The sequence below is a fragment of the Schistosoma haematobium genome, chromosome ZW (genome assembly GCF_000699445.3).
Source record: "Schistosoma haematobium chromosome ZW, whole genome shotgun sequence".
NCBI classification, from domain to species: Eukaryota; Metazoa; Platyhelminthes; class Trematoda; order Strigeidida; family Schistosomatidae; genus Schistosoma; species Schistosoma haematobium.
Genome location: NC_067195.1, coordinates 40,974,873 through 40,998,618, shown reverse-complemented (window position 1 = coordinate 40,998,618; position 23,746 = coordinate 40,974,873). Strand labels below are relative to the sequence as shown.

At 32.1% G+C, this 23,746-nt stretch overlaps 1 protein-coding gene across 1 annotated transcript in view; it reads right to left on the bottom strand.

Annotated features, from left to right (window-relative positions):
• INX3_1 (Innexin inx3) overlaps positions 1-21,272 on the bottom strand; it is a 60,386-nt gene extending 39,114 nt beyond the window's left edge. Inside the window, exon 1 of the mRNA XM_051211395.1 lies at positions 20,526-21,272. Within this exon, the coding sequence (XP_051071450.1) occupies positions 20,526-20,933 (408 nt within the window). The 5' untranslated portion in view covers positions 20,934-21,272. The remainder of the gene's footprint in view (positions 1-20,525) is intronic.
• Between the last annotated feature and the right edge of the window lie 2,474 nt (positions 21,273-23,746).

Sequence of the window (23,746 nt, the reverse complement as noted above, 5' to 3'; positions counted from 1 at the left end):
TCTGAGCCATGTCACCAAGAGTCTCCAACCATTGGTTACGATAGTCACGCGGACCCCAACCAAGTAGTCTGCATCTACCAACATGGCTCAGACTAGAAGTTAGTGATTCCAAGCACTGATTCCACGTTTTGGTTTGGCCGCCCCTAACTTTCTTCCAACCATTTCCAATACCGGATAGCATTGCACGTCGTGGTAATCGGTGTTCAGGCATACGCAACATGTGACCCAACCATCTCAGTCGATGAAGATTCATAACCTCATCGACTGATTTACCATCATATCCTAATACCCTGCGTCTAACCTCACTATTACTTACCCGGTGATCACAGCAGACGCCAGCAATATTTCTAAGGCATCTGTGGTCAAATGCTAATAGCTTACAAGTGTCTTCTACTCTTAAAGGCCATGTTTCGCAGCCGTAAAGTAAGACGGAACGGACTGCCGCGCAGTATACTCGTCCTTTTATTGATAGACGGATATCTCGCCTTCGCCATAGGTGACGTAAGTTGGCAAAAGCCAAACAAGCTTTCCGAATCCGATTTTAATCAACTATCAAGATATCTTTGTAACGGAGCAGAAATATTATCCTTTTTTAAGCAAAGATGGATAATGACTAGCAGTGGAATCTACTTGGGACCTACTTGGGATTCGTCAGCTGGGTGTATCTGCATCTAAGAGTTGATGTTCATTTCGGGACACGAACCCAGTACCATACGCTTCAAACGCCATCACGTTACTCACTTGGCCACTGAGGCCTGATAGCTACTGAATTGTGCAATGACATCAAGTGACTTATCTTTTTTGTTTCAAATTAACTTATTTTTCAATAAATTTATCCTAATGTGCAATAATACTATAGTTTACCAATTGCATTACATTTATGTAAATGTGTAACTTAATGACAATTCACTCCTGGATTTTCTTATTTTCTTTTAGGATGGAAGATTTTTTTTACCGAAACCGTACTGTATGGTTATAATAGCTTTTCAGAAGGAATCTATGAAATTAATAATATACATTGTTAAAAACATAAGCAAATAATCACCTTTTTATGGGCAAATCTATGATAACTTATTTAGGTAATAACAAATGGTTAAAATGGAAATATCTCTTGAAGAAATAACATTGATTTTATCAATTCGGGTCAGGATATAGGATAAACGAAGAGAAATCAACATCTTAAAAAATGTCAGAAAATTATTAACCTATAAAAGTATTGAATAATATGAATGCAGTAAAGAAATGAAATTTGAAGTTTGTTAACTGTGTAAAATTGCACGCAGTGATAACCCAAATAAGTAGATATACCACTGACCTGATCTCTTGAAAATAAGTTATCAACACTAAAATAAACACATACAAACTACTTCAGTGACGCAGAATATTTTGCTAGATGTTAAGGTAAGCAAATGACATTAACATTAGTTATTAAGTTATTGTGTAAGAACTAACAACACTTACACCTGTTAATGCCTCCTTCATCAGATTCACTTACGTTCAAATAATATTTGATCTTCCGGAATAACAGGTCAAATTATCCAAATATGATTAGAACATTCATGATCAAGATATAAAGTTAATTTTATTTTACTTTATAAAATTTCTTTTTATCAATATAAATTAAGTGCTACGCAATACTTTTGGAAACTTGTAGCTTTATGTGTAATCTACTGTAAACGTCTGTTTAACTTTATGTCCGTAAGTTAACATTTACATTACAAAACATCATACTCTTAACGATAAACTGAATAAATTAAACTAATGGAAACATATTTTTGCTGATTATTTTATTTCAGTATGATGCAAAGATATTTAAAATCTTGTGTAAGTATTAAAAAATTGATTAGATACATTATTCGTGGTTATCGAAATATCATATACCATTCTCAGTATTAGAAATTGTTGAATGAAAAATGTATTTTATTTGTCTATGTAGTGGCTGTGCTTCGTTGACCATTCACCCTCGTAACCGTTACCGGTTGTTTGAGTCGGTGTTTGAGTCAGCAAACCTATAGTGTAGTGTGTTAAATTACATGTATATATGTAGAAAAATGAATGAATCATCGAATCAATTAATCAGTTATTAATGAAGCTAGCCGAATGAATATATGCGTAGGCGGTAAGCAATGTTCAAGCATACATATTTCACACAAGCACAACAATAATAAAGGTACAATAAGCTGTTATTGTACGGATGACGTTGTCCGCTAAATAAGTTAACAAAAGGGCTTGACTGAGTGAAGTGGGAACAAGCTCAATTGCACGTTAGTTGCTACACCAATGCTATTTTTGCGATAATACAGAAGCTTAACTTTTAAATGCAACACTAAAACGCATATGTAGCCTATTACTTACTAAACGACTAAATGCTAAGATCATTGAGTATGCAATAGTACGACGCATTAGTTCTCAGTCAGAGTGAGAGAAGTTTTGTGGCCTTAGTATTCCCATACATTTGGAAACATAGAAAAGCATATTAGCTTTTAACCACTTTAGGCAAATAAATTTTAAAGTCACTAAGTGTGAAAGTATTTAAATATTGATTGCTTCTCGAATATCTTTCCAGAAGACAAAGATTAAAATCACTTTCGCAATGATATCTCTCGTTGTCTTGATTATTCGATATGTCTGTGGTGTACCTCTTGATGTATTTCATATTTTAGTCAAAATGAGCGCGTTCTTGTTTTACTTTGGACGATTAATTTTATTAATACAGGTATTTCTTCAACTTCCTTATTTATCCTTAATTTTGTAACAGCAACTTAGTTTTGCCGAAAATTAGATGATTTACGAACGTTGGTTCGAAAGGTGGTGAATTATTCTGTTTCGTATGTAACTAACTTGGTGATAAAAAGTCGGTATTTTTGATCTTTTAAAATACCTTCAATTTACAGCATCGATTTTCGTTAAAATTGCTATCTTTGAAGGTCATAATAGCACGCTTGATGTAAAAATCTTAGATATATGCCTATTTATTGGATGAGAAATGATAAATAGCAGTAAAAACATTCTGTGAGATAATTAATTTTCAACAACTTTATATTGCAATCAAATCAAGTTCATTTGCAAGTGTCAACGAAGCAAAATGAACATACAAATAGTAAATTCTGAGCTTTGAAATCCTGGAACTCAAGAAGTCCAGTAAATGAAGTTACAGGAGAACAAAATGTTTTGTTCAAGTGCCCTAATCCATTTGTTAATAAGCTCTGTAACTTCTTGTAATAAGGTGAAACATAACATTGTTGCCAAATCCTGGCAATATTTTCATCAACTTAAAACGTTTTCAGAAGCGTAACCAAACCAACTTTGAGTAAAACATTAAATATTGATACACATTATTAAACTTGAATTAACTACATAAATAAATGTACGTTTTAGTGTATCAGTATAACGTGATTAAAACTGAAGTTTGTGTACAGAACCTATGATTTTCGTTTAACTTAATGTGTATTAAGCAAGAAATTTGTTAACCTTCATATAACCATTTATTACATTATGGTCAGTTTAAAGACCAGTCTTTTACATTTAGTGTCATCTTGATACTGATCAAATGTTACTTTTTTTCACTAAAACGCGTAATCGTGGAACTTATTGTTCACTTACGAGACGATATTTAGCGGGAGCTACTGTACAAATGTTCTTTTGATTAGCCTAACATATTTGTTGAATACACAAGAATATCCACATTTACGAAGTTCTAGCAAATTATCTTCAAATTATTTCTTTATTATTTGAATTTTAATACCAAGTCAATAAAACTTTCCTAAGGGACTTACTTTGCATTATAAAATACAAGTACACTTGAGTTTAGTATTTAGGAAAATCTGTCTAGAATAGTATTACTTTTTGAGGTTGTGAATTATATGCATTTTAAAGTACCCTTATTGTTAAACGTACAAAGGAAGGTATATTTTGCTTTTATCAAAAAGCCATTCATTAATATAATAAAATTTTAATTTTTACGTTAAATGGAACAGTAAATGTCTCAAATAAGTCCAAAGTTCAATTAATTCTCCACATATGTAGAATAAGAAATTCGTTACAATAATCTCCACGAACCATTCATTTTGCTAGATGCTAACAAGACGGCAAAATGTAAAGATCTATACTTATCGTAATAAGAACTTTAATATTGGCATTTATTAGAACAAATAACAAACTAACCCTTTCTAAAAAGCAATTGGTTCACTCTGTTGATTTACATAGTAATATTATAATATCATTAACGACTCATACCAACCATCAAGTAAACAAAATTGTACACTTTTGCATCATTAAGACACTACAGAAGGACGAAATGGATAAGTGAAGTTTATATTACGAGATGAAAGCCTGGATGAAAACTTGGTGTCGTCGATATTAACGGCGTTGATAGAACAGTGCAGTTAAAAGCTATTAAATAAAACCGCATGTAATTTCTTCGCCTTGATTCACAAGGTAATTTCCACAACATGCTAGGACAAAATGTAAGAAACGGGCTACTAATATTTAAAAAATCTTCATTAGCATATTCGTACCCATCTGATAAGTTTCCTATAGTATAAATACCACAAGTATCTTAAAATTATATGAATCGAGGACAAATGAAGATTATATTTTGACCTATATTAAACTACTCATAAATGATAAATAACAGTATTGAAAGTTCAAACTAAATGCACGTCGTAAAGTACAGTATATTGAGAAAAATGAATTAAAGAAAAGAACTTTTCTTGGATTAGAAAGAATATTGTATTTCAGAATAGTTTCAACAATTCACTGTCTAAGCTCATTTTATAAAATATGTTATTCCAGTCGATAAACTGAAAATATTGAATCTCTTTGATACATTTCTAAATTTCTCATCCGTTTGAGATCTAAATCAGTACAATTAATAGATATTATAAATGTAATGAATTAATGTAATAATAATAAAACAACTTTATTTTCTGTTTTGCTCCAGATAATTAAATTATCCAATAAATAAAACAATACAATTTCATGTATATCAAGTCAGGAAAGAAAATTCTGGTAAAAGAAAAGAAAAACAGAAATAAAAGTGAGAAAAACAATCTTATTGATTTTGTTTTACGAATTCACTTTGAATTGTTCTTCTTCTTATTCATGTATTTGTCATTTTCTTGTTAATGAAGAATTATTACTAGGCAGATCAATTTTAAAATAGGCACTTCAAATTCATGAGCGTCAATGTTTTCATTCACAAAATTAACACATCATTTTGAGGAAATCATCAATTATTATACAAGTGGGATGAATGTTTTGTTGTTGTTCAGGCCTCACACAATACAATTCAGACGATTATGGGACGTATTTTTGGTTGATATTAATAGACATCTTGTCACAAGTGAATTATTCATGCAGAAAGTTGAATAGTATTTCGATAAAAATAGAAGGATGACCAGATATATCAGTTACATGCTTAAATTAAAATTTAAATGATAAACATACTTCAAAGGAACGTTTATTTTATCCAGTAGTTTATTTAACAAGTTTAGATACCTGCTACGAATTAATATTGATTAAATACGCTTTCGTAATTTGCCCATGTATGGAAGTTAGAATTTATGAAATTGATATATAATGTAGGTGGTAACTGTTTTTTCTTTGCTTTTGTATGCATAATGTTTTCACAGAGCTCTTTTTTTAATGATTGTTCGTAGCTATCACATTAATCGATGTTTCCGCAAAATTAATGTTACCGTTTAATTTATTATATACCTTTTTTTACTGTTTAGGTAAGAGGTTTACTTTTCGACATAACATGAAGTATAGAACTCAACTTCCCTACTGAAAAGTCTAACCCATACTGTCACAATCAGTGTATCAAACTTTTGAAATAAATTATTTCCCTATCAATGATATTTCATATATATTAATTAGTTATAATGTATGATGTGGTTTCCTTACGAAATTGTCGTACAATAGTTAAAAGGAATGTTCTTACTGATAAAAGTTTTCAATATTTCAGTTCAAATCTAATTGGATGATAATCGGTCAGAGATACAGATTTCATAATTCTTGATCGCTATTTTAGAATCTCTTTTGACTATGGTACTCAAATAGTAGGTACTTCAAGAAGAAAAGTGACAACAATCGATATAATGTATCTTGGTATACAGCAAATAGTATTGTCAGTCCTAGTTGTAACTTGTAAACCTAGATTGATGTTCTCCCGAAGGGGAGAAACAGTAACGGATTTATTAGAGCAAATAATTTTCAGTTGCTATTTCGCATGATCAACTATATTTAGTTTCAGCTTGTAAGATTATAGGCACTCACAATTACCAAGGACATGGAAATCCGCATAGCAACAATGCCTCAGATATAAATGTATCCCCAACTTACTGTCGAACAGTGGCAAATAAACAATGAGACAAACTATGTGATGATGTATTCAACACATTCTGAGTGGAAGAAATGTAAAACCGAAACTTTGAGCAATCATTAGTTATGTATAAAGGCATTTTAGATTTGTTGTTTAGACACAGGTTCATAATTATTTCGTTAAATTCATCAAGGCTCCATTTTAAAAACCTCTTCACTATCTATTTAAAATTGGCGAATAAGGAACTCACTGAACATTTCCAATTCCATTGAAATATAAAAATGTGGAGCTTTCAAAAATACAGAAAGTGATTCCTATATAGAAAATTATTTCTAATTCTATATTTAAGTCTGAATGTGCCTATACAAATCCAATCATGGCAGTTTAAAATGGAGTGACTTGAAAAACTTAGTAAATAGTTTAAGGATTGGAAAACATCCGGTCTAGAAAATAATTACAGTTAACTAATTTGTCAATAAAAATATGATCATTTTGCTATTTTGGAAATGGACTTATTTATTTAGAGCACATGAAGTAAGCACTTAGTTACAAATAACGAAGATATATTTAAAATGTCTTATAACACTTTCATTAATTAAAATTAGCAGACTACGACTTATTACACTTCTGTTGTATTCGGTTTTTAAATGTTTGACATTTCAATGTCTGTTGACGATAAAACTGATTAAACACAAACGTTTACTATCTTTCTCTTTCTATATTCTTTGTTTAACAAGCATTAATTAACATACATTTTAATATAATTCACATTCCTCAAATTTGTCCCAAAGTTACCCATATGTGTGAGCTTCATTGCCGTTAATAACAAAACGTTAGTAGAAAATTTAACATGAAATGCTAAGTGAATCATCATCCAGTTTTTAACTTGGTGTTGATGTAACGTTCTTATGGGAAAAACAAGATCATGTTAATCATATGACAAGATTTTCTTCAGTTAAAATCAAGTAAAATGTTAATCTGTTCAAACATAAATTGTAGATTTACAAGCAAAAATATGAACAACATTGCGTTTATGCATTCAAAAACAAACCGGTTAATTTCAGACATACTGCTTAATAGGAGACATGAACAAGGATTATGTAAATAGCAAAGATTACATGGTTAATAATCTTTATAAATATACTACTTAAATGAAACAGAATGTCATATAATCAAATAATTAAACATGGTTGTATTACAATTCAAATATCTTGCTATACACTTTGGTTAATTGTCTGTATATTTCATTGCATCAATTAGTTTGATTAAGATAGTTACATAACTGATAAATTATAACCATTTGAAGACGATAAACTTTACATTAAAAACTCTATACAATTTATGTTGATGATTCTGTTAAAATAATCCCATTAAGCCATGGAAACATATATTTACTCTTCCATGTATCAAGTGTTTTATTATTATTATCGGTAGGTAATCTTTCAAGTGAAGTGCATAAGTTCAACATGTTCTGTGTGTTATGTCTTGTGATCAAATTTATGGGGAACATCACTAGTAGGTAGTGGATCACTATGTTTATGAGCGTCCAACAAAACTGCACCAGGTTCTTAATTTTTATTCGATGCATATGACATATTTTCTGGCAAAACAAGGGGATCTCGACAATTAGATTCGTCAGGAACTTCTACTGAACATCTTAACCAAATGACAGTTCAAAGCCTATGTTGAACATAAATCAATGTGTAACTAATTACTGAAAAAGGAACATACTATGAAACATTTAAACGATATATTCTAATTTTAACCTACTTCCAATGATTGATGATTAAAATCTTGCATACAACGGAAGCTTTAAATGTCCTTCATCAGTAAGCAACAAAATCTAACGTACTTCTTGATATGTAATTCATTTGATAACTGAGCGTTTTTTTTCTCTCATTTGGTTATGAAGTATCAGTGAACTTACAGTTCGAATCCCTGAATACATAAATGTATAATTTTACATTAACTTAAATACATCGATATCAGTAATTTGAATACTTAAAAATGTTTGTATAATTGTTCATTAAGCATTGGAGTGTAAGTGGGGAAACATGATAAATGTTCAGTACAATACATTTCCACAGATACGCATCAATATTAACTATACACACAGAATTCTTATCATAGTTTACTAATCACTTTTGTCTTTCAGTTGTTACATATTAACGGATCAGTTTGATTGAATCACAACATATTTTTAGTTACTAAGTTTGACGAATTCACATAAAGGAAACTTTTATTTAATTCAACTTTACACTGTTTTGATTAAGCAACACAACTCTTGGGAATTCTATAAAATCTTATTATCAGTTAATTATTTATTATTATTATTATTATTAATATTATGACTGTCAAATGTATAATTTATTAGTTTCTTTGCTTAACATTAGATAGCTTCAAATTAATAACGTACCCATAGACAAGTAGATATAGATAAAACTCGTTGATTATTGTTGATCAGATTAATCATATTAAACAATATTTTGATTGTAAAATGAGGTAAACAGGAAATTATTTTTTTTCCTCCTGTAACAAAGATCTACATAGAAATAACAAATTGATTAGGTTTTCATAATAACTTATTAAAATCATGACAAACCCCATGAAATAAAATGAATCAAAGACAAGTAACAAACTAATTATACATTAATAAATTAATCAGTTATTCTTTTGATTTACTTGTCTATAAAAAGCTTTAACTAAATTATTCAATATTCATTTAGTCAACTTCGTAATTATAAATAGAAGTTTTAGTCATTTTTAATAGTAGCTGATATCCTAAGTGATTGATTAAGGTGAATGATGTTAATTCAACAATGATTTGATTTGGTTAATCAGCGGCAACCATAATAAACATTTATTAAATTTTAAAATTCTAATTCATTTTTACTTTAAGGCTATGTAAAACTTTATTGAAACAATAAGTAAATTAATGACTTGGCAACTAGATATTGATTTGCCACAAAAATATCATCTATTCATTTTATTTCCATTAATAAATATGTAATGAATTTGTGAGCTCGAAATATATTACTCTTTAAGAGCTTATTTTTTGTTTTAATAAAAATGATTATTAAATTCTATGAATGATATAAACACATTACACACTCAGCTACCAGAAGATTTATAGTAGTTCAACTCGTAAATAGTTGGGAAGAAACATAACATATTTATAGCGTTTCTTATAGACGAGTTTAGACAGCAATACATGAACGCGTGTTAGGTCATAAACCTAAAGGAAACTTTATAAGGAAAACATCCGTATGTTTATTATCAGATCTACTTCAAGATTTCATTTAACATAGAATTCAGTACTATTTCGTCTTAATGATGCTTCTTAATTACTCAGCCTAAAAACACTGGTCTTAAACATCCGAGTATTGGTCGAGAGTTATATTTTTAAAATTCTATAAAACATATCAGATGCTTATTAATTGATTTCCACTTAACTTGCAACAGAAAACTCCGCCTGGAGTCCCTCCAAAGGGGCTACTGCAGGTTCCAAGCCCGGATAAAGAATGAGAGTTGGGCATGGGGTTAGCGACCCCATCTCGTAGAAAACTAACTCGCTAAAAAAACGCTAACCAGAAAAAATTATTCAAACCTTTTAAACTCTGCCCTGGGAGTCAGAAGGTCTTCATTTAGAAGAACTATGACGCCACATGATGAAAGACTAGTTCCTTCGGTAGTCACGAGGCCGATGCCCCTTCTGACAACCAGAGCAAACATTTATTTAGGTACATGGAATGTTCGTACAATGTGGGACACCGGGAGAGCCTTCCAAATTGCTGCAGAAATGAGGTGATACAATCTGGAGGTGCTTGGGATGAGTGAAACATATTGGACGCAAGTTGGACAACAACGATTAACTTCAGGAGAGCTCCTGTTATACTCCGGCCATGAAGAAGAAAATGCACCACATACACAAGGAGTTCCATTGATGCTGTCCAGACAAGCACAAAATGCACTTATAGGATGGGAATCTCATGGACCGAGGATCATCAAAGCCTCCTACAAAACATGAAGAGAGGGCATTTCAATGAACATCATCCAATGCTATGAGCCTACCAACGACTACAATGAAGACGCTAAAGATCAATTCTACAATAAGCTGCAGTCAATAGTCGAGAAGTCCCCAACAAAGGACCTGACCATTCTGATGGGAGATTTCAACGACAAGGTTGGAACGAACAACACTGGATATGAAGACATCATGGGACGACACGGACTGAGAGAAAGTAACGAAAATGGTGAGAGATTTGCAAACCTATGTGCCTTCAATAAACTGGTCATAGGCGGCACCATATTCCCACATGAACGCGTTCGAAAAATCACATGGACTTCACCGGATAACACCACGCAAAACCAAATCGACCATATTTTCATCAACAACAAGTTCAGGAGGACAATGGAGGACGTGCGAACCAAGAGAGGAGCATCAGATCATCACTTGCTGGTCGCCAAGATGAAATTGAAACTCAAGAAGCACTGGACAGTGGGGCGGACAATATCACAAATGTTCAATACGGCCTTTCTTCAGGACACTGACAAACTCAACAAATTCAAGATAGTCCTCAGCAATAAGTTTCAGGCCTTTCATGATCTGCTCGATGGAGAAGGAACTACTATGGAGAGCAACTGGAAGGGGATCAAAGAGGCAATCACTTCAACATGTCATGAGGTTCTGGGTCACAAGAAGCACCACCACAAGGAATGGGTCACTGTTGATACATTGGATAAGATTCAAGAAAGGAGGAACAAGAAGGCAGCAATCAGTACCAGTCGAACAAGAGCAGAAAAAGCCAAGGCACAAGCTGAATACACAGAAGTAAACAAGCAAGTGAAGAGGAGCATCAGAACTGACAAACGTAAATATGTGGAAGATTTAGCAATGACGGCGGAAAAGGCTGCAAGAGAAGGAGACATGAGACAAATGTATGACATAACAAAGAAACTCTCTGGAAATCGCCGCAAACCAGAACGACCAGTGAAAAGCAAGGAAGGCAAGGTAATCACCAACATTGAAGAGCAACAAGACAGGTAGGTAGAACACTTCAAACAACTCTTGAATCGACCATCTCCACTGAACCCACCCAACATCGAAGCAGCACCCACAGACCTCCCAATCAATGTTGGCCCACCAACAATTGAAGAAATCAGCATGGCCATCAGACAAATCAAGAGTGGCAAAGCAGCAGGGCCAGACAACATCCCAGCGGAGGCACTAAAAGCAGACGTAGCGGTAACTGCAAGGATACTCCATATTCTCTTCAATAAGATTTGGGATGAGGAACAAGTACTAACAGACTGGAAAGAAGGACTTCTGATCAAAATACCGAAGAAAGACTATCTAAGCAAGAGTGATAACTACAGGGGCATCACTCTTCTCTCAATACCGGGAAAAGTCTTCAACGGGGTATTGTTAAACAGGATGAAGGACTGTGTAGACGCCCAACTTCGAGACCAACAGGCAGGATTCCGTAAGGATAGATCGTGTACAGACCAAATCGCAACCCTACGGATCATTGTGGAACAATCAATTGAATGGAATTCATCACTCTACATCGACTTCATTGACTACGAAAAAGCATTTGATAGCGTGAACAGAACAACACTATGGAAGTATCTTCGATACTACGGCGTGCCCCAGAAGATAGTCAATATCATACAGAATTCCTATGATGGATTAAACTGAAAAATTGCGCATGGAGGACAGTTGACAAAGTCGTTCGAAGAGAAGACCGGTGTTAGGCAAGGTTGCTTACTCTCACCCTTTCTCTTTCTCCTGGTGATCGACTGTATCATGAAGACGTCAACATGTGAAGGGAAACGCGGGATACAGTGGACATCTAGGATGCAGCTGGACGATCTAGACTTCGCAGATTATCTGGCCCTCCTATCGCAATCCCAACAACAAATGCAGGAGAAGACGACCAGTATAGCAGCAGCCTCAGCAGCAGTAGGTCTCAATATACACAAAGGGAAAAGCAAGATTCTCCGATACAACACAGCATCCACCAATCCAGTCACAATTGACGAAGATTTGGAAGATGTAAAAAGCTTTATATATCTGGTCAGCATCATTGATAAACAGCGTGGATCTGATGCAGATGTGGAGGCGCGGATCGGCAAAGCAAGAGCAGGATATTTACAACTGAAGAACATCTGGAACTCAAAATAGTTGTCAACTAACACCACAGTCAGAATTTCCAACACAAATGTCAGGACAGTTCTACTGTATGGAGTGGAAACCTGGAGAACTACGTAAGCCATCATTCGTGAGATACAAGTGTTTATAAACAGTTGTCTATGCAAAATACTTCGGATCCGTTGGCCGGACACTATTAGCAGCAACCAACTGTGGGAAAGAACAAACCAGACCCCAGTTGAGGAAGGAATTAGGAAGAAGCGCTGGAAGTGGATAGGACACACATTGAGGAAAGCACCCAACTGCGTTACAAATCGAGCCCTCACTTGTAATCTCCAAGGCCGAAGGAAGAGCGGAAGACCAAAGAACACATTACGCCGGGAAATGGAGACAGACATGAGAAAAATGAACAAGAATTGGATGGAACTAGAAAAGAAGGCCCAGGACAGAGTGGGCTGAAGAATGCTGGTCGGCGGCCTATGTTCCATTAGGAGTAACAGGCGTAAGTAAGTAAGTTGCAACAGAAGGAGTATGTCTTCATTAGCAATCAATGAAGTTGTTTGTTATTCATTCGGTGTGTTGTTTCTGTCAATTATTTTTTAACCAAAGATGGATAGTGATTAGCGGTGGAATCCAGGACGTGAGTTTCGTCCTATTTGGGACTCATAAGCTGGATGCACCTGAATCCAAGAGTTGATGTTCATCACTTTATCCACTTAGCTACTGAGTCGTGATAGCCAATTGATTTTGCAATGTTTACTTAAATCTTTTCATCGATGTCTAAAACTGCAATCGATCAGTCCCTCATTAGCATGCGTGCATCCTGTGCGGATTTCTTTGATACTGCCTTAGTGCACTAGCATTCGAGTCCTAGAATAAACGTCAACTCTGCGATGTAAGTACATCCAGCTGACGAGTGCCAAATAGGACGAAGCGTGCGCCCTGGATTCCACTGCTAGCCATCATCTATTTGTGCATATAATGCTTGTGAATTAAAGCAATATGGAGACAATACGCACAGTCTGTACATGTGCCAATAAGAGACTCGTCAATTGCATTCCTAAATATCAATGGTAAAGTTCAAGTAAACAATACCAAATGAATTACTTTTTTGTGAAAACATCTTAACAAGTAAATCACTTGTAGTTCTATGAATAATGTAAGAAATATGATAAACTAAATACATACTGTTATGATTAAACTGAGTCATGCAATTCAAACACATTTGATAACTTATTTCTTCGAATGGACAAATGATGACTTATTCAATTCTTTAGCCGTTTTTAACATTTTTATTCTTTACACCACATCCTTTTTTTAAATTTACGCTAAGAATCTGTTTATTCACATAGCTTTTTCATTATTTCTAGGTAAATGATGGTGGATTTTTAAAGCGGTATTTTCAGTTTTACTCACGACATCACAAAATATAAAGACAAAGTTTTATCTGTATTACCTAAGTCCTAATGTCAATTTGTCACTTGAATTAAAAATAATAAATTTTGTTCGTTTGCCAATTCAGTCAGTTAATTCAACCATAATTTGCACAATGTTTCTTAAAAATATCCTTTCCCTAAACAACGATTTTCAAGTAACTACAAAAGTACGAGGCGAAAACATCAAGGGTGTAGTCTCGTTTAGTAATTTTTCCGGAGGTCTATATTTTGTTACCTCACGACTGGATTTGATGCAACTACATGAGATTGTTACTTAAAATCATAAGATGACGTAATTGCATGAATAAGCTAACCGTTTAAACACGACTCTTATTTAACAATTATCAGGAGAATTAAAAATTATTGGATTAGGTATTTATCTAATGTAAGTTCACCATCTAAAATCAATTTATGTATTTTTGAAGTTGTGGTATTGAAATATTTCAGAATTTTAAACTAGGATGACTGACTAAGCCATACTTAACCACCAAACAATCATCGACAAAGCTGGACAGATTCCATCAAGAGGTCGTAAGATACTTAGTCGTTGAAAAACTAAAGAGCACTGACCATTGTCTCCATTTCAGAACTGTTAGCAATAAGCATCAACCGATTACAACATGGAGCTCAAACTTTCAAATTGATCAAAATCAGCTTCACAAAAGGAAAGGTGACAAATAAAACTAAACGGACTTGTTAGAAGGTGAAGTCATTGGTTCATTTATATTTGAGTGGTAGCTCAACATCAGATATTCTAAACAATTATCAAGTTATTAATGAAGTAAAAAACGAGATGTTATTTATTATCAAAACATTTATCATAAAAGAACGACAGCTACTTATAACTAAGTTGTAAACATCATTATCATAAGTTTGTTATAATATGATGAATAAATTCTTACTGTTATACATTTAGCTAACTGAAAGTCAAAAATTTACCAAACCTGCTGTTTTTTCAAACGATTTATAGCTGTACTTATATGGAAAGTTTACAGGAGAGATTTGATCGTTAATGAAGTAGTTCGAATGAGCTCTCTTCGAAAACTTACTTCAAAGAAAAGCCAGAACACTTTCTGATGTATGAAAGTTTCCCTAATCTGGAGAAATAGACATACAGAACGATTACGGAACCTATGGTTTCATTCCATTGATAAAATATAATCAACCAGCCAACAGGACTGAAAAATAAATTCGTATTTTGTTCTTCTGCTTAGTACTAACGATTTCACACAACACTTTATTAAAACAAGTGTAGTATTGAAATACATAGTGTCCTTGGCATAAATTCACTACATTATGGCATCCTACCTGTTAATCATAAGCATTTTAGTCTAAATTGAGTGTTCATCATCCTAGATTGGTAACAACAGTCAAGAAAAGCCTTCTTAGAGATTTCTAACCACAACATAGTATATAAAATTACCGTATTACTAAGTTTATCGGATAGGCTATTAAATTGACTTGTTAGAATTCGGTCATTATTTGGAACCAAATAACGTGAAATGGATCTCTACATAACCAACGAATAGTGTACATAATCAGTGCACCTACAATATTAGTTATTTTGATCTGGATGGAATTCAAAGACATGATTTGAAATTAAGTTTCGTAGTCTAACTTTTGATCGACACACCCAATCATATCTATGAAATCATGCCAATAATATGAAAAGTGTATATTATATTGGTAATTTAACGTTAAAGTAGTTTTATTCATACACTCCATTTCTGAAGCCTGAAATTAACAAGCGTGGTATTTGTTATAAGGTTATGTCACTCAAACACGTTGTTAATTCTAGTAAAAAAAAACCTTGACCTAACAGTCTTAAAACTGAATTATTCATACTAAGAAAAAATATTCCAAAGTTTATATGGATGGGCATATCCTTAAAGAAGCTCTCCATGAAGTATCATCAACCTTGAAAGTATTACCACAGTACAGTAACAACCAGATCAAAATTTAGGTTAAAAGATAGAACATGTCATGTTTTATCTCCATATTTTTTTTACTTTACTTGTTTGTATGTTTAATACCGTACCCTTGATTTTGTGTATATATATGTGCATGTATTGATGTTTCCGTTTTATGTAGAAAAGTTTTATTTGGCTTAATATCGATATAAATCTAAAGGTTATTCAATCCGAACAAAAAAAACTTCAAAACTAAAAAAGCTTAACGTTTCTCAAATAGTTTTCCACTGATAAAACTGACTTTATTTTATTTGTCTAAAAATCTGGGAAAATTTGATAAGTTTGAAATATGTTACTAGCCATAATATTATATTTTGAGTTGGTTACTGTGTATTAGAGAATGAACTATTAATATATATTGAATAAAATACTAACGGTTTAGTGTAAATAAAATCCCTTGGCAAATGAGGACATTGATGGAACCATCCATTTATCTACCACATTCACATGGCTCGCATAGATACGGTAAATTATCTTTTCTATTTATAATATCTGATTTTGATAGATTTGACTATTCAAATGGTGAAATAGCTTCAACTGACTCATGATTTCAACCTGTGAAATTTCTAAAACTCTCCACAAAACCCATTCTGAAATTCAGAATTATTAGAAAAGCAAGCTGAAGTTTTCAAAAGAAAAAGAAATTACGCACAGTTACCGGTCTCTTCATAATTTTGAATAGCGGCATACCAATATACAGTTTCATAGATTTTTCATTTAATACATAATTCCTCATTAGACTAATGAGGCGACGCTAACAGTACAAAGTGAATCTTTCACCACTCATGCATAGATACTTATTTTTAGAAGTAAGCATTTGTTATAATTTACATTTCATCGTAATCTTTTATTCACATCATGTGGTACCAGTTAATAACTGGCTCACAATCACATCTATAAATGAGTGAATATCTAGAAAACCAAATTTCAACATAAGTCTACATTGAATCCAAGTATTAAAACAGCTTAAATAAATTTCAAAAAGGTGAACATAAAAATATTTGAATTCCATTTGTTGTTGGATATTATCAATTTGTATTATCTAAAGATCACAGCTTTCGATAACCTTTTTTATTTATACACTATAATTAAGAATAAGAATGGAAAGAACAACAAAAAATATCTTGTTTATTCCTTCTATTATATAAAGAAACAAATAGTAGTTGTATTTCATTATACTATGTTATAATAATAAAGAATTCATGTTTCTCTTTACATACAATACCGTTAATTGACTTTCCTTAGTATTTTTACGTGTATTTCTGGCAGAGATTAAGCTACTTGCAATTAACATTTTTTCTGAGAGATTCTTTTAGCTTAATATGATCTTTAAAACAACATAAAACTTCTACAAGAACCTATGTTGCATATATTATTGACTAATATAGCTATAAGATGAAATTAATTGATTAACTTTTAAAGCAACCTTTTAAGTAAATGTTATTCTACTAACCTCATCAACTTGTTGAAATGGTTTTTTTAAACAAAACTGATTCATATTCGTCTCATTTATTGCTTAGAAACTAGGTCTATGTACGTCTATATGAAATGGTGAAATAATCTGATGATAATAATATTGGATTATCCTGATAACATATAACTTATTTTATTACAATTGTTTCGTTGGTTTCTCCTTGAAGTAACTTCACGAAAAGTTTAATTTTCATAATTATAGAACATGGAATAAAATCAGTGTTATTTCATTTAAACTGTCAAGCAACATTAATTATTCATGAAAAAAAGGAAACAATACTCCTGTGTATTTATGCTATAATGTCAACGGCGTCATTTAAAATTGTATGTCAGATTTGATATTTACTACTGCATTAGGTATTTGTTCTTGTAATGAAGTAAGTATATGTAGATATACACTAAGATTAATTAGATAGTCTTGATATTCAGCATATCTCAAAATTTTCTTCATACTGAAATACCTTAGATGTTAAAAGGATTTCGTCAATACTCATGAAAATAAAGATAATAAAATATGGTAACACGCAGGTTTAAATATTTCATCAAGCATGTATTTCACCTATATAAGTATCCGTCTCATCGAAATATCTAAAAATGACACTTTTATTAGTATTAGCTTTAGAATATATTGGTTTACCAACATTTCGACTGAGTTTGTTAAGCATATGTGCATAGAATAAAAATTCAAACAAATCACTTAGTTTCTAAAATATGCCATCAACATTTATAGGATTGTTTTGTAATTAGGAAAGTAAATCCGTAATTTTATCAAACGAAAATGTGTTAACCTGGTCAAGTGAGGACGAATGTTGTCTACGAAACAGAACTCCGAGAAACGTTGAATAAGAACTAAGCGTATAGAATAACAATGAAACAGAAAAATCTTAAAACGTTACTCTATAATGAGCTGTGAAGGGATTTCGTTTTCAAACCGAAAAAGGAAAGTTATCGACAGCAATGGTTTCATGGTCTTATGTGCAACAGAGGCTATTCATTATGAATATTGAATGACCCCAATCCACAGAATTCTGCCAGGGGTTATATCTTTGTCTATGAAACTCTCATCTGAATTCATGACACCCGGTAATTCTCCTTAAAAATAACCTTTATTACAACTTACCGCTACATAATATTGCGAAGTTATTCAGCCTTCTAAGCAGAAATTTTAAGACTTTAAAATTCGTTATTCTGTGATCTTTATTTTTTAAGCCGAACTGATATTGCTTTTGAAAAGAACATACCATATTTCAGTCATCTAGTCTACCTATGTTTACGTAAAATAAATAGGAGCTAGAATACACATTTGTTTTTTGAGCTAAATAAATCTATTTCCTTATTTTGCAGAACTCTCCAAGACCACTAAATATAAGTGATGAGATTATTTCAACTACAAGTCCTCTGATAGTCAACTTACTACTTGCGACATAAATATAACTAATCGAGGTATATTAAGGTATAATAGCAATGTAAACGGACCTCTCTAGCATTCTGATCCTTTTTCTAGGGGTATTCACAACATCTTCAACTATAAATATCTTAATATCCTAATATCTTGTTAATTATATGCTTTGAAAGTTTTGAAGACTTATTAACGTCTTCTTTCCTAATCAAGAATATGAATGAAAGTTGCGTATTTCATGAGAAATATTATGGTCAGACAAACAGAAAGGTGATCGGATTCAACCTCATAGCTCGAAGATTTCGTGGTTGGACGATCAGAAAACAATAAAACAAAGCCAAATATTTACCCTTTGTATCATTACAAACAAAATACCTATGGTATACAGTTCATAATGACTACAGGCTAAATGACAGGCATTGTTGATTCAGTGCTCAAAAATGCAAAAATGCATATATATATATCTTACTATTATACAGTTAGTTCATTATTTGTTGAGCTCCCTTTGTCGACTGACTCATCGGAGACATTATTATTAGCTTCAGCTTAACTACATATGTTTTTAGTTTGAACTAGGTCTTTCTGATCAATTAACAATTCTGAATCAATATTCTACCACGAGAATAATTTATATAAATATTTAAGATAGTTTTCAATAAGCAAGTTTGTTTTCTGTAATCTGTTAGTCTCCCCTAAGTTCACAAATTCAAGAACAACAATGAAACCGCCATTTTACTGAGCTGCTGGAATAATGATGAGGTAAAAATTGTAGAAATAAAACAAACACAAAGCTGTAAACAGTTTTGAAATTTTCATTAGTTTCAGGAATTGATTTCTGTGCTGATGTGTATTGGTCGAAACTACTATTCGAACATTACCACTTGAAATTTTGAAGAGCAATGAACATTCTTTGTAAAGAACCTCGTACCTAACAGCTCAGTATTTAAATGGTAACAAAACGTTGCTTTGTTGGGTTATCACTTTATATGTAACGAGTTTTGTTAACTTCGTTTCACCAACTAAGTTTTATGGATAACATTTCATTTTCAGAAACTCCTTATATGCTTACAACATTTTGGTTACATGAACCTGATTTTCTTAAGAATTTGTTCCATTTTAGATAAAAACAAAGTAATTTTGAAATGATTATGTTTTCATCTACAATTAAATCTCATAAGTATTTTTAAAACTGTCTGACTCAGGTACTCAAAAAACAGCTCATTAGTATTTCAGCTCATCCTAGTAAGTGATTGCTGGAGTATAAGAAACATTGGCATGTTTTTATGTGACATGTTAATCATAATCTGTATTACGAAAATCATTATTATCTTTCTTTTGTCAAATTAGATATTTCGCAAAAACACCAAGTACTAACTTGAGTTATCAATAGATATTGCAAAAATACCAACGGCGGATTATCGAGTAAACGTTTCACCATTGTCTCATTCGAAAAAACAAACTATTACATTGGTAGTAAAACAAATAAAAATCAGCGGATACTATACAGCTATTTTATTTAATGGCTTGATCTACACACTAACCAACTATTAGAGATATCTGTTTCGTATGTAATGACTTGCTATTTTAGCGATTTGTTAAGAAGTGTCAAAGTGTTTATATTAACAGAACATTTTTTTAGCTTTAAGTAACAAGTTATACGTTAACACTTCATTTGTAAATTAATGCAAATTCAGATCTCTGTAATCTTAACATTTTCTGATGGAAATTTCAATATGAAAAGATACTTTTACCAGACAAGACGATTACTTACATGAATTCCAGACTGCCAATTAAATAATCTCCATATTAAACATGGCAAATTAAATAAAAATGCTTGTATCATTAGAATAAATGGAACCCATTGATAATAATGAATTTTTCTATTTTCACGTTCTGATATATTTTCGGGAATATTAATATCCTGAGTAGATATAAAATATGTGCTTGTTACCCAACATACTGATTCAGCATATTCTTCTTGAGCGCGTGTAAATTCCGTTGGCACCCAACAGGCGATTGGTTTACCAATATACTGACGAGCCGATATGATAAGTGTAAAAATAATCAATAATAAAGAAGTAAACGTATGACTAAACCTGTCTGAAAAATCATCATCACGACGTAACTTTCCTGCATCTAGTTTAAATTTTGTAAGTCCAGCAAAAAAGTGGGTATCCATAGTAGGATCACTTGTGAAGGTGGATCTGGTATGTGATTTAAATTAGTGCGTCTAGTCCTATATCATTATAATGGGTAGGAATATTATTTTTATGAGAAGAAAGCGATTTGTACTCTTGGAACAATCGGTCGGGTGTGAAATAGTAAAATTATATTCTCCATGTTATATTCTCCAGTATTTGTTGAAAAAATGTGTTTTCATCGATTCAACTGGAGTTAATTCAATAGTGATGAGTTCACATGACCCTGTCCCAAACAAACCACATTATCTTGATTTAATTTAAAATAGGTATAATTCAGTTACTTCTTTATCATTGGAATGTTTTCCTGTATATTCTATACAGCATATAAATATAACTTGCTTAAAGGGGAAAATGTAATGAATGATATCATTTAATCGCTAAGTTAATGTATGATTGGTTGGTTTTATATTGGTTAGACATTCATAGCCTCAAGTGATTTGTTGATTGCAATGAAGCTTAGTAACACGTTTACGTTATTAGTTTTGTTTTGTGTCTTCCTTCGACGTTGTGCACCCTTTTGCTTGTTCATTTAAAAAATTTCCATGTTCTGATATACGGATATATTTAATTAGATACAAAAATGTAGGTAATTACAGATGTAGATCTATAGTTCATTTAATGCGATCAGTTAAAGAACTTCTGTTCAATCTTCGGAAAAATACATATCTAATCGAGTCTAAGTATGATGAACACATATGATATATTTTCTGATAGACAAGACGATGATGAATTCATGAATTTTTATTATCCTTGGACATTAATATTTTGTTTAACTGACCTAGTAACGTTAATAATCTCCAGTACATCAGTTTATATTTGAGGAAAACGCTAACTGTTAGTATTATTGCAAAAATATTCAGAAAAACATTAAAATTCAAACATGTAGATAAGTGTTTAAGTAACCTCGATAATGTTGTACGCTGTATTCTTTCCTAAAATGCTTTCTTTTAAGTTAATACTGCAATGTATGCAGAATACAATTCAATGTGAACTTGATTTCCCTTTTATATTTATTTTATTGCCAACAGAACTCTGTGCTATTACGTAATTAGGAAAAGTACTTTTTCAATTATTTACTAAAGAAACCAATTTTGAAACTTATTGTTTTACGGAATCCATAAGTAGTTTTGTCACTTTATCCCTTTCTTTTGTGTAAAAAACAAAAACCTTACATAAGCAACAAAATTAATTACCCACAAGCGAGAAATTCAGTAATAAGTATCTTTAGAAATGAAAATGTAATCTATATTAATTTCAACTCAGATTACTTCATAATATTACCAACATACATACTACCGTATTTACTACAGAGTCAAGAATTATCAATCATAATTTATAATTTCTGTAGACATATGAGATCAAACACTTAAAGTGAAGCAACAACCATTTAACAAAAACTGGCACTACCATTATTCTGATAATAACCTTTCATATGAACTCATCAAATTTTTTCATTATTGTTTGAAAATTATTATCTTTAAACGACATCATTATCACTGATATTATAGTGACTATCTCAATCGATCGCGAGTTTCAACTCTTATTTATCTACTAATTTTGACAGCAAACAATTTTTATTTTGACCTACAGGATGAAATATTGATGAGGATTTGAGCAAATGATTCGGTGACCTTAAAAATGACAATTAATATATGCTTTCATGTTGTATGATTAGTGGAATCCATTATGTTATTAATGTTATTTAATATACTTGAATACACTGATTTTCGATACTATTGAAGGTGGCTTCTTCAAAGCTTGATGTCGTCTGAATACAAATGATTCTAGTATGGACCAAAGAATAAGCAATAATTCCTATATATGAACACATTTTAAAAAGCGTGTGACCCTCCACTCTGCTACAGACCGTCTTATGTCAATTTTTAAGATATCGCATTGGAATCACTGAATACAGATATTCGATAAATATGAGAAGATATCTTTTCAGCACCCATAAAGTTTTAAGCAAAGCATGTGGTCCTTGATAATAGTTTGAGAGTATGTCGAAGATACTTTTGATATAAAAGTGAATAAAGTCAAAAACTTATATCAGCTTGTGTTGTGAATACAGGTTATATTGCTAAACATTCTATCAGAAAAAATAACTCCTAAATGTATCATGAAACTTTATCCTGTTATTTGATGCGTGTAGTTAGCTACATTGAAAACATCCAACCACTAGAGAAAACCTAAAATAACCGTGCTACCGACCGTTCTGACTTCGTGATAAATTGCAGGTAAATGGTCTAAACTCTTGACATTCAGTTTCCTACAGGTGTATGAGATAACTGATATTAAACTAGCCGGTCATTTAAAACAAATTACTGAATATTTAGCTTTATATAATAATAAAAACCCTATGTTTTCAGTATTACTTACTTACGCATATTACCCCTCATTTAGGAAGTTAGGCAGCCTATAAGCATTCTCCCTCTAACTCTGTTCTCGGCAATCCTTTCCAGTTCTTTCCAATTGTTATTCATTCATTTGATATCCGCTTTCAATTTCTAACACAATGTGTTCTTTGGTTTTCCACTTTTCTGTTTTCCTTCAGCATTCCAAGTTAGGGCATGCCTCGTGATGCAGATTGATGTTTCCCGTAATGTATGTTCTATCCACTTCCAAAGTCTTTTCATAATTTCCTCCTCAGCTGGATGTTGGTTTGTTCTCTCCCACAGTAGACTGTTGCTGATGGTATCCGACCAATAATGGACATTGAGTATCTTGCGTAGAAAATTGTTTGTAAATACTTGTACCTTTATGATGATAGTTGTAGTAGTTCTTCAAGTTT